The sequence below is a fragment of the Melospiza georgiana genome, chromosome 2, assembly GCF_028018845.1.
Source record: "Melospiza georgiana isolate bMelGeo1 chromosome 2, bMelGeo1.pri, whole genome shotgun sequence".
NCBI classification, from domain to species: Eukaryota; Metazoa; Chordata; class Aves; order Passeriformes; family Passerellidae; genus Melospiza; species Melospiza georgiana.
The window spans coordinates 109,962,546-109,975,345 of record NC_080431.1 but is presented as its reverse complement, the minus strand read 5'-3'; the positions used below and the strand labels follow the sequence as shown (position 1 = coordinate 109,975,345).

At 33.0% G+C, this 12,800-nt stretch overlaps 1 protein-coding gene across 1 annotated transcript in view; it reads left to right on the top strand.

The window, feature by feature from the left end:
* Positions 1-12,800, top strand: part of DMD (dystrophin) — a 1,043,539-nt gene that overhangs the window by 445,455 nt on the left and 585,284 nt on the right. The window contains 5 exon segments of the mRNA XM_058043463.1: positions 855-1,025; positions 4,579-4,701; positions 6,178-6,315; positions 8,194-8,346; positions 9,290-9,472. Coding sequence (XP_057899446.1) covers positions 855-1,025; positions 4,579-4,701; positions 6,178-6,315; positions 8,194-8,346; positions 9,290-9,472 — 768 coding nt within the window.

Sequence of the window (12,800 nt, the reverse complement as noted above, 5' to 3'; positions counted from 1 at the left end):
ATTTACTGCAGAAAAAGTTTACAAATTCTAGGGCATAAATCAATGCCTCATTGATCTCAGCAGGATTATGAGACTGGCTTTTGTAGGTGAATGAACAATTTTGCCACCATCAGGTACAAAGTAAAATTATTACCTATAAAATTAATACCTATATTTATGTTTGCATTGCACAAAGGTAGTTGATGCAGACAGTGAAATGTAATTCTTAATGCCCAACTGTATTTCTGATTCCCAAATGCCTTGCTATCTATTTTTGGCCTCTGCCTGTTCTGGGATCTACTGTTAAGATTGATATTGCAGAGAATAAAGGTTTTTGCCCTCGTTTTTTTTTTTTTTTTTTTTCTTCTTTTTCTTTTTTTTTTTTTAATTTGTGACAGATTTATAGAAAAAATTAGAAAAAGTAGGACTTTTTTTTTTTTTTATATTTGGTAATTTTTACTTGTCTGAACTATGACCCTGAGCAGTATTGAAAGCAACAATTGCACATCCAGTTCTATAATACATGAATCAGCAGCTCTTCCTAGCTTTAGGAACACAGAATAATTTAGTGCATCCTGAAATATGCTGCAATATTATTGCAGATGAGAATCTGCCTAGAAATAATGATCCCCATTAATTTCAGCCAGGGGATACTAAAACAGACTTTTAGATACATTCCTGCTATAAATTTGAGGGATACGAGCAGGAATGTTATCCAAGGTATTTCTACTGGATTTACACACTCATGCGTAATTATCTGAATTTGCTTTGTGGTTTTGCTCCCTATTCCTTTGCACACTTTCTCTCTCTCTCTCTTTCTCTCTCTCTGCATTTATTACTAACTTCAAGCCCTGTCTCTTGCTCACGGACTGTAGCGCTTAAAGGCTGAGCTGAATGACATTCACCCCAAGGTGGACTCTGTGCGTGACCAGGCCAGAGACTTGATGGCAAACCGTGGGGACCACTGCAGGAAAGTGGTGGAGCCCAAACTCTCAGAGCTCAACCAGCGATTTGCAGCTATATCACAGAGAATTAAGAGTGTGAAGGTAGGAGGGCTTGCTTCCATAAAGGAGATGCATAAAAAAATGGTGCTCGTGTTTGCATAAAAAAATGGTGGTTTGCAATGGTGCTCAATCACAGCTACATAGAGGGCTAATGTTCCTCAAAGCACTAAGCTTTAAAAGGAAAACAATGTAGAAGGATTTTTTTTTATTAAGTGTGACAATTTGGCGGTTTTGGCAATAAGATATTTTTTCACTGTTTCACGATTAGAAGTATTCACTGAATTTACATGAATGTAACAATGATTAAGTCATTAGCTTACAAAAGATGAACATCTGAGAATTACTAAGTCTCTAACTTCGCAAAGTATGAGTAGCCTTTTTTCATATGGATTTGGTTTTGAGAGCTAATTTTTCTTCAAGTGAATTTAGTCTTTTCCTATGAGTCTGAGATTCACCAATGCTGGCGATAGAAATAGGTAGAGGTTATATCAATTTTACTTCAGTTACTCATCTGTAGAACCAGCATCACTGCTAAATCTGAATTCAGTGTGGATTAGGCAATTTTAGCCAAGTTGTGCCTTCTGATTTGGAATGAAGAAGGATATAAATCACCTACTTTCTCCACAGTATTTTGCTGCCTTTATTCTGAAGAGCTATTCAGCAGATTAAATGAGACAGCCATGAAGGTTGATAGAGAGGATAATGGGAATGCACAGATCCTGATCCAAACTATTATTGCTAGTCACTGTACTAACACTGGAAACAAATGCACAGAGATCCATGGCAAAGCAGGAAATAAGCTTGGCAAAAAGCATAAGCAAAGAGAAATGGTTTCCATGAGTTGTTGGATCTGTGCAGAGCTCAGTATCCTGCCTAACCAGCACATCTCTGTGGATATTTGGGTTTATTTAGGTATCATTTCTGAAGCAAAATAATGTCTTCTGAATAAAGGTAACATTTTTTTTCCTAGTAGCCATCAATAGTATTGCAGCCATTCCAGCTTCTTATCTACTTCTTAAACAAGTACAAGCTGTAGACTGAGGACATCTTTACAAGAACTGTGTTGTCTGATGTTTTTGTTTTGAACATCTGCTATCTGCAATCTGGAATTCCATTTCAGTTTTACTTTGCACTTCCAAGTTATTGTAAACTGTCAGAGTTGATGCAGCCTTTGGTGGGATCCTATGAAATTATTGCTTGTCCTAGAGAAAAATGGGACTGCCTGTAGATGGCTTATTGGGGGTTCAGTGGGCTCACTCAAAGAAGGGACAAAAGATTCTTATCAAGATGCAGTGTCTTCAGAACACAGCCTGCAAATGTCTTCCACCTACAGCCTTCTCTCTCAGGTTTTCTTCCATTTCTGAGGGCAAGATGGGCTGGAATTGGCAGAGCCACACTAAGATTTAGAGAAGTGCCCAGCAAGATGAGAGGAATTACTACAGCACACAAATTATAATGGTAAATTAGAATTTAGGGGACCTTTTCCAGGACCTTGGAAAATGCACAAGTAGAAAATTATTCACAAAGGGTACTTACTATTATAAGTATTGAATCAGATAGAGAGGTAAAAACCACTCTGAATTATTGACTCTTCACTGACTTGCTATATGAATTTGGATAAAGAACCAAATTACTGGGTACTTTATTTTGTCTACCTGTATAATGTAAGCAATTGTACATTCTTTATGATTTTGGCTTAATGAGCTGGAAAATTATTATTATTATGGGGTGATATGCTTCCTAAATGTTTTTTGCTTTTTTCCCCCCATATTTATGTAAAATTATTCACTCTGTGAAAGATTAAAACATAAATTCAAGAGGATCGAAAGCTCTCATAACCTATTTTCAATAATTACTCATCTGCCTTCAAATTAGGTTTTTTAATAAAATATTAACAATAATCAGTACAACACTAAAGTAAATAAGAAATAATCCATTAAGTCAGTGAATTGTAGTATATAATTGTAATGTTGAGAATTAACAAAATGTTCGTAGTATACTGAAAGGAGACTTAACATTTTGAAGTAGTCTTTGAACATCATTCAATTGCTGGAATTCATTTGGTATTTTTCTTTCCACTTTCTTCTTTGTTATTGTTTTTAGCCTTTTTCAGAGACTATAGATTTTATATTCCAATTTTATTAGTTGGCTTGTCTTTTAATGGCATTTAAGTACCTTAGAAAATATTCTTCAGAGCATTTGAGAAGAAATTACTGTGTTGTTTTCTATTATTTCTAACTCAGCTGAAGTGCATGATGAGTGTAATTCTGAGCCTCTTAATGAAAATTTGTGAGCACAGTATTATTTTCTATAAATATTGTACATTATTATATTTCCATTAATGTTTGTAAATGTGCAAAATCTTTGTTGCTAAAATAATCAACCAGATACAATTAAGGCTTTTTTACTCTGAGTCTTCCAGGTCATCTGAGAATATATTTCATTTGTCATCCTATCTCATGTTTTACCTGATTAATTTTTATTGTTGCTGTCTTCATTGCATAATAAATAATATAATAACTAATATATTAATAAGTAATTTTTCCAGAGGAAAGAGTAAAGGAGAACTAGTTAGGATACAATGTGCTTATGTCTTTAGCAAGGCAGTTGCACATCCAAGAGTTCCTAGACCATCAAAAAGCATTAATTACCTTTCAGTATAAAGTTTTTGCAAGAACCACTGAGATTTTATTTTTTCTTCTTGCCTTTAAAGCTTTGAATGAAGAAGCACTTTCTGTTGATAATTTGTGATGCAATTAATAAATAGGCTATATATTGTAAATAATATATGTACATATACGTTCACAGGCATTCATGTCAGCTCGACAGAAGGCAGTGCATTGTTGTTAATAAGGAGCACCTCTTGGAGAGTTCAAAACTGAATACTGAACTAAAGCACCATAATTACACTGTGATTTGTTTTTTGGAGGAATTGAGTCTGTTTTGTTTGGTTGACTTTGTTTTTTCATCCTGAATTGTTGTTGAGGCTTTTTGAAACAAAAGCTGAACTTTTGTTGATTTTTTTCCCAATATGTTGTGAAATACTATTAGGGGAATATCTAACACTAATATTTTCTGTCCTTTGTTTTGTAACATTCACCTAACACTTTTACTATTCTATGTGAGAGAACAATGCTGTCAAAACTGAACCAGATTAACATTAAAATTTTCTCAATTATTAATAGTACGGGATTTTTTCAACTGAATGGACTTCTTGTATCTGTATGAATAATTTCTGAAAAGCCAGATTTAACCAATTAGTGTAAGTTTTTGGTTTTTTTTTTTTTTTTTTTTGAAAAATACTACTTATTTGGACTTGTTCTTACACACAAATGTGAGAATGTTTTTGGTTTTTTTTTAATTTTCACTCACCTTAAAATTCTTTGGTTTACTTACATGGAAATTCTACATAAATTTGTAACTTTATTTGTATCTTTGGGTACTTTGAGTATGCTGTAGATATTTTTCAACATGGTGGAAAATCTACTATTGTTTTAGAAACAGGGTGTAGCACAGATATCTCTTTTCATTTGTTTCTAATAAAACTATGAAATGTGTGCTTTAAATAAATAATCTTTGTATTTCTCCATTTTAGCCCTTCATTCCTTTGAAGGAATTGGAGCAATTTGACTTCGATATACAAAAAATGCTTGAACCACTGGAGGTTGAAATTCAGCAGGGAGTGAATCTGAAAGAGGAGGACTTCAATAAAGATATGGTAATTTGGTTGAAATGGAAGTCTGAGCAAAATAAGCAGGGAGATGAAAAAATCTGAGTGAAAATCAGAAACCCATATCTGTGTTAGGATCTTTGGATATAACTTAGGCAAAATTTTTCTATGCCAATATATTATAAAATCAAAAGTCACAAATTAGCACTAACTAAAATTTTTTGTGCTAACTTATTTTTTAATTTATCAGAAAAACATTTCTTTTTGCTTATGAAAACACTAAGCAGACCATGAATGTTATCCACGTACTACTACCAGCAGTATTACAGAACAAGGAATGGATATTAAAATATATGTAGTAGTATAATAGACCAGGAAAAGTCAGAATGATGTAACAAAATGGGCACTATAGTAAAAGAATACATTCACTAAAAATAAATGGTCATGAAAAAAAATGCCACTTGTCAATTTTTTATTAACCAATCTGCCTATAGCATTTAATGGAAATAGATTTTGTGGCTGTGGTAAGCTTTATTACTTAAGTTTTATCATTGCAAGTCATAAAACCATTTATTCATATTTGCTGGGGGGAAAGGAAAAAGGGGAGTAAAATACTGCAGTGCTTTGCTACTATTGCAATTGTGGTGTGTGTTCTCCAGATTGATTTTCAAGGAGATGACATTTTTTGGCTGGGCAAAAAGGGAGTTTCATCTTTGGACGCTCTTTTCTTGAGTCCTTGCAAGATCAAATTTATATTTGTTTACTACCAATATAAAGACTCAATGTTATTTTACTTTTAAGGAATTCTTCAAATGTTTATGTTTCATATCAGTGCTGGAAGGAATCTTAACCGGCTGGTTTTTCTTTTATTCAGGAAAAATAAAATTTTAGGCTCCATGTGCTGCATGCAGAATTTAGCATATGTATGTAGTGTTAAATTCAAAGTGAATCAAGTTTGATGGTGCAGTTTCCCCTGCCTGAGCATTTTTGGTTCCTTTTCTTTGCATCAAATGCTTGGAGTGGTTCAAGACACTGCCAGAAGCTGTGACATATATGCAGCTTCAAAGATTCATAGATTTGTAGGCGGCTTCTACGTAAAAAATTCTTAGTGATAGCATTTGCCCAATCAGAACAACTGATTTTCAATGTGATACACAGAATGGTCAGTAATTGCATGGTCTGCCAGCATACTAGCAATTTCAATCTCTACTGACAGCGATTTAGAATATTTTGCATATAACTATTCTTTTTGTTTGAAAGTAAAATATATTTCAAGCTTTTGCCTCTGTTTTTATACTGTTATCATGGATGCTGCATAATTCTAATACCAAAAATCTGTATATTTGCAGGTGCTTTTTTTATCCCTCTACATATATTGTTGAAAGCAAGTAAAAGTTACTTGATCATCAGTATACAACTGCAAGTGGCTGCTACATGATTACTTTAGCATAGTCTGTGTCTACTAGTACTTAAGTAATTATTAGATTAAAATGCGCATTATATTGGTTATTTTTTTTAAATCAGAGTGAAGAGGATGAGAGCACAGTGAAAGAATTGCTGCAAAGGGGCGACAGGCTTCAAAAGGGAGTCACAGATGAGAAAAAACGTGAGGAAATAAAGACAAAACAACAGCTGTTGCGGACTAAACATAATGCCCTCAAGGTATAGGAGCTACAGTTATAAGCACATGCTATTAAACCCTTTTTTTTCCATTTCAGGGCATCTTTTTGCTGAATGATTTGTCCTTACTATTTAGAGATGAGTAATTTGGCTATAGATGTATTTTCTTATACAGTTTTCTTGGTGCCTTGCAAAAGGCATTTTACAATCTCCAGCTCGACAACAATTTTCTTGTCCTCAGCATTACAACTGTGTGACTGCCAATTGGACAGCACTGATTTCTTTGATAATTCCTTTTTTAACATATAATGTGTCTTTTATATTCCTTCAGCAACAATCAAGACCTTAGATGGAATCAGGTCCCGCAAACTTAAATTCTCCGTCGAATAACACACTTCTGGCCATGAATAAATTGTTTCTCCTTCAGTAAAATACTTAGACTCCTATTGGAAGAGTGGCTCCAGCCTCTCTAGAATAGGATAGGTGGTGTTACCAATAGACATAGCAGCTGAGAGGCTGAAACCCAGAGTTGCATATGAACATTCTGAGTTGACAGAATCCAACTGTCAACTGTGTGATATTGTTCCTAGAAATGCACCTGGTGTGTTTCCATGCCATGTGGACCAGCTAACAGATATAATTGGAAGTGTCATCTTTCTATGGCAAATAAAAGTGATGAAAGATAGAATCTTACAATTAGAGAGTCACCTTGGTCACCTACCTGGAGCTATAGGCTCTGGCTACTGCAGGAGAGGTTTTATGTCATCAGCAAGCAGAATCTCTCTTTGGATAATTTTAATTAAGTTATCTTTGGTTTGGGGCACATAGCATGTTGCATTTTATTTTACTTATTTTTTGCATGCTCTTTCCTTTCCTGTGGATTTCATTCTAATTCTTACAATTTTGCAAGTCTGTTTGAATTCAGGAGAAGGATAGCTAGGATATACTGTTGTTTTGTCCACATTTAAAAGAAGCTTGAAATCTATTAGGTGTATCTTTGACTGTTCCAAGCTAAATGGAAGCAATTCATAATTTTTATGTTGGAGAAACAAGAACAGTGTTTATTGCACTGTGCTATTGACCAGATCCTCCCTGGCTGTTTTTTATGGTCTAGTGATAGATTTTCCTTTGGGTGACTCAGTTAAGGCAGTTTGCCATCAAATTCAAGGAATGGCTGAGGCAAATTAATTTGAGTATTTTTATATAAAATATACTAGTAATTTTTTAATTTACTTCCTAATAAGAAATTATAGTAATTAAAATATTTTCTGAATTCTCCATGAGTGAAGTTTAGCAGTTAAAGCAAATGTGTATTTAATAACATTTCTAAGGGAAAAAGCAAACCTTTTATACCTTCCTGCTAAAGAAAAGTTTTAATCCTTTTTAAAGCAGAGTTATAATCACAAGGCATTTGTTATGTATGTGGTATTTCATTTAGATAAAGAAAACCTGTCTTTGACAACATTTCTGCATTGCAGTGATTTTCATTTGAATAGCTACAGAGTTTTCATGCAGACTAGAAATTCACAGGAGTCCACAAAATACAGAAGTCCCACTTTTGACTAGATACTAAGTGGGCTGTGTTTCCATCTGTCCAGTAAGTATTCTGAGCAGAAGTGTTTTATATAAAATATTGACATTTATGTAAGAGTCTTAACTTCTCTGAATATTGGTGACTGTCTCAGTGGTTTATTCAACATGTGAACAACACTGAAATAGGTAACCTCTTTTTAAACAAACAAAAAAATTTGTTAAACTGATGCAAATATGTTCACTTACTCATATGCTTGCTTTAAATATCAACATTTAATTAAGAAATTAGCAGTTTTGTACACCTTTTTCCCTTCAGTGTGCACACATGCCAGTTCATATTTTATAAGCCTTTAATTCATATTCTAATAATGTCTGCACTGTGAACAGGACTTGAGAGCTCAAAGAAGAAAAAAGGCTTTAGAGATTTCTCATCAATGGTATCAGTACAAGAGGCAGGCTGATGACCTAATGACATGGCTGGATGACATTGAGAAAAAGTTAGCCGGTCTGCCAGACCACAAAGATGAGCAGAAGCTAAAGGTAATGTTGTTTTGGGTTGGCAATGATAGATCTTTTGGAGTGATAGTTTATCTGTAGAACAGACAGCAAATGCAACAAGCAATCCTATCTTATAGCTACAGACAATTATATATTCAGTTCTGTATTTCTAGTTATAGTAAAGCAAACCCTAATTATCTGTGTTCAAAGTGACATTTCTTTGTTGTACTATATTTTCTATTTGTTTCCTATACAGAATGATATATAAATAATTTGAAACACACTAAATATAATGTTTTGTCAATAATACAGAAAGTGCACAATGTATTAAGAAGCATCAAATGTTTTCTAGTAAAAATTGTAATTGATTTTATGTATCTTTGTTCCAGATGAACAAATGACTTACCAATATATGGATGACCTCTATCTCATGTTAGCACATTCATTTTCATCAGAACATGTTCATATGTCACTGTCAAACTCTATAGATTTATTTACATACTGTCAAAGGTTTTCCTGGTTTATTTTACATCGTCTTTCTTTGCTTCATTCTCTGTTGAGTTTCCCACGGAGTGATATAGGAGTTAAATAGCACATTAAAGACCCTAATACTATATTTGTAAGCTGTTCAAAAACTATTTGTCCTGAATATGCTGACCCTTACTGAGAAAGTAATTTCTCCTGTTGCCCATCCCAGTGTACTAGCAAGAATCTGAACATGGGAACTGTTGGCCTCTGCTAACAGTTTCAGAGTGTAGCAGCCCTTAGGATCTCTACAGCCCATCCCAAGAAGCTTCTTCAATTTCAGTTATTTTTGTTTTGTTTAAATGTAAAATAAGATATGAATAATATGAAAATAAGCTGTAAATTTTACTTGTGACAATAAAATGGAAATGGATTTTCTGACGGAAGTATTTTGCTAATTTTAAGTTGATTGATCTAGTTAGCTAACTGTCCTGGGCCCTGTATTGGTTTTGCTCACTAGGAGATTGGTGGAGAATTGGAGAAGAAGAAGGAAGATCTGAATGCGGTGCACAGGCAGGCTGAACGCCTGTCTAAGGATGGGGCTGCAAAAGCAGTGGAGCCAACCCTGATACAGCTCAGCAAGCGCTGGCAAGATTTTGAGAGCAAATTTGCTCAGTTTCGAAGACTCAACTATGCACAAATTGTGAGTTGTTACTGGCAAACCCCTATGTTTGCAACTGCTACTACTAACAGCATCCTACTAACAATGAGAGCATCAGGGTCAGTGTCAACTCTCCAGACTTTAATAAGAAAAGCCCTATTGTGTGCAACTGGGGGAAGCTTTATATACTCTGATACAGTAGTGATCTGCTTTGGTCTTAAAATTGCCCTTAAGGTAAATCAGTCATTTACAAAAAACTCAGCAATGAAAAATTTGTGTTTATTTCTGTTGCCTCATTATTTTTCCATAACATTTATCAGTTTAAAAATGTTAGTTTGCCATGCATCTATTTTTTTCACTGAACATGAAAAACACAAAAGTTGTCTTTTCCAAACTACCCATCCCATGCCAATTTTTAATTTTTTTTTTATTTGTCCATAACATGTTATACTCACTTTAGGAAGTGATTGGAAAAACTTTTATGACTCTTATACATATCCTCTTCTTCAAAGTTCTGCTTGAACTCTCAAACAAGTTTTTGTAAGAAAATGTAACTTTAAATTTCACAGGATGAAAACATAATTTTACAAACCATCTTCATGTCTTCTGAATTTGAGTTGTTTAGTTGTATATAAAATACAATTATTCTTACTGGTTTATACATGCTGCAATAACTGGGTAAATAAAAGGGAAATAAACTGTCAGTATTCCAGATTTACAAACAAGATATGTATTGAGTGTTAACCATTTTGAAGTTTACCAGAGGTTGCTTTTGCTCTTAAATGAGTTTTTTCTTGCCATTCCTACTACTCTACACATTGTCTTCTGGGTTTTTGATTTTATATGAAGAAAGATAAGATTTGCTTTTAAGGAAGTTGTTGTTTTATGTGCTCTCTGTAATCTTAAAGTGCTAGTGGTAAAAGAGTGTTTCATCAAAATACAATTTTATTTATTTATTTTTAAATGTACCTAGATTGCAGAGAGAACATACTGACAGGATAATAATAATTTAAATATGTAAAGTGCTCTTTTTTAATTGATATATGGTAAACTATGTTTTAAGAAGGAAAAAAATTTCAAAAACTAGCAATATGTATAAACTCCTGATAAATATAGTCCTCTATATAATGTACTATATTGTGTATTTTTAACTTTTCTAATACTAAGTTACATAATGTATATGTAAAACTAATACTTTGGATAGTTATGCAGTTAATGGAAGCAATCAGAGAAACATTAACTTTGGTTTGTATGTTATTAAATCTTGTTCCATCTGATTACACTATTCAGATTACTATGGTTTATATTAAACTTGATGGATGTAATCAGTTGCAAATTGTTTATATTGACATGGAGCTAGAGCGAGAGTCACTTTGTCTTGTAAATGAGTTGGCTTTTTTAATGAATATATTTGTTCCTTTGATAATCAAGTAAGAAATCAGATTGTGCATGCAATTTATATAAAACATTCTGCTGTTGCTGTGCTTTTTTATGTCACCCACCACCTACCATGAAAGGGGACGAATACACCCATTATAAAATTTTACTAGCAGATCAATAAACTTTATTTTAGCATATTTTTCTTTAAAATATGTAAGGTAGATGTGCATCAGCATATTTTTGAATTGCTCAGGTGAGTACACTCACCTACTTGTTAAATTCATGTAACCATTACATACATTTTTATTCTTAAAGTATATAATTATATACTGTATTTATAACCTTAAAAGGTTACATTTTTAAATATTAAATATTTCATGCAAGAAGTCTATTTCTTACTATTTATCTAGGGGATGAGATGATTCAACAAAATTTACATGTACACAGGACAATTACTGTATCCTACTCATTTCACATGAAAAATATCTCTCTCTGTTGGCAATGACTAAGGTGATGTTCATATGAAATATTTTAGAATTTATGCAGAAGCTACTGAGACATGAGAGAGGCAGTACATTTTCATGACCCAAATCAGAGTAAGAAGTGCAATGGCCTTGTTGTTGTTACTGTTTTGACTTTGCTGAATTAGTGAAACAGAGGGAATTTCTCAAGGTTTTTTTTCTTTTTCTTAAACAGCTGAACTACCTACCTCACAGGGATGTTGTGAGGATGCATTAATTGTTTGTGCAAGACTTTAAAATACAAAAGAAAAATGAAAATTCAAACTATTCACTTGAACACATGCATATACCATCAAAAATAACTTCCACAGAGATTTTCTATGTTAACCAACAACTGAATAAAGCCATACAATAAAAATACAAAATTGATTTTTTCTTTAAAGAAAAAGAAATAGAAAAATGCTGCATTTATTTATAATTTATGATGTATTCCATAATAGTTATTTAGCAACTGAAACTTGTTATAAATCAGTGAGAGTTTAGTTTTACTGTGTATCTTACAATTCATTACACTTCATTGAATAAACATAGCAAGACTGCACTGAAGAAAACCTTTAATTATGTTGCTTAATGACAGATTTGCATTTCTTACATTTTGTTGGAGCTAATATATTTTTGATATCAAAGTGTGAAATTAGAATTATCATGCTCCCCTGGATTTTATTTTTTCCCTAGTATTTGTTGGGCAGACCTGTCAGAAGGATATAGGGACCATGACCTTAGAAGGATTTATTCTTTCTAGAATGGTGGATCCTTGTTAAATCCTGTGTCTCACAAATACATAGCAGCCAATATCCAAAAGCTAATTGACAAATATATATTGGTGTATATTTAGAAAAAGGAATTTCCTGTCACCGCTTTTGAGAATAGAGTATATTATATCACCTCAAATATGCATGTTCTGTTTAATAACATTTTTGAGATATCAATAAGTTTGGTATAGTGTGATCCTCTATGTGAGAATTTTCAGCAAGTGACATGACATTCTATAATGAAAAAGTTGGGTTTATTGCATTTACAAATTAAACATGATACACGAATACATAAATGCAACTGCAAACAACCTAAAATCACATTGAGTGGAAAAAATTGCAGAGTTCTTGTTGTCTTAAAAGGTTTTCATTCACACATTGTTGTCTTTATTAATATGTGGCAGAATAAACAGTGGGCAGAAAATCAGTTGGTAGTAACACCAGGTAATCTGAATGAAATCTGAATAACTTGTAAAAATGAGTGAAATATCTCTCTATAATATTTAAAAATTATTATTAACTACTAAATCCCACTGAAATCCATGATAGATTAAGATACTCTTTGGAAAAACAAGCCTTTACCATTTAATCCTAAAACAGTATGAAATTTTTGAGTACTAAAATTGCATGCATTTTAAAACATCAGTAAAAAAGAATATTAGGTTAAGGGACAATTGTTTCTAAAGCACTTCTGCAGAATCGAATATCATTAATCCT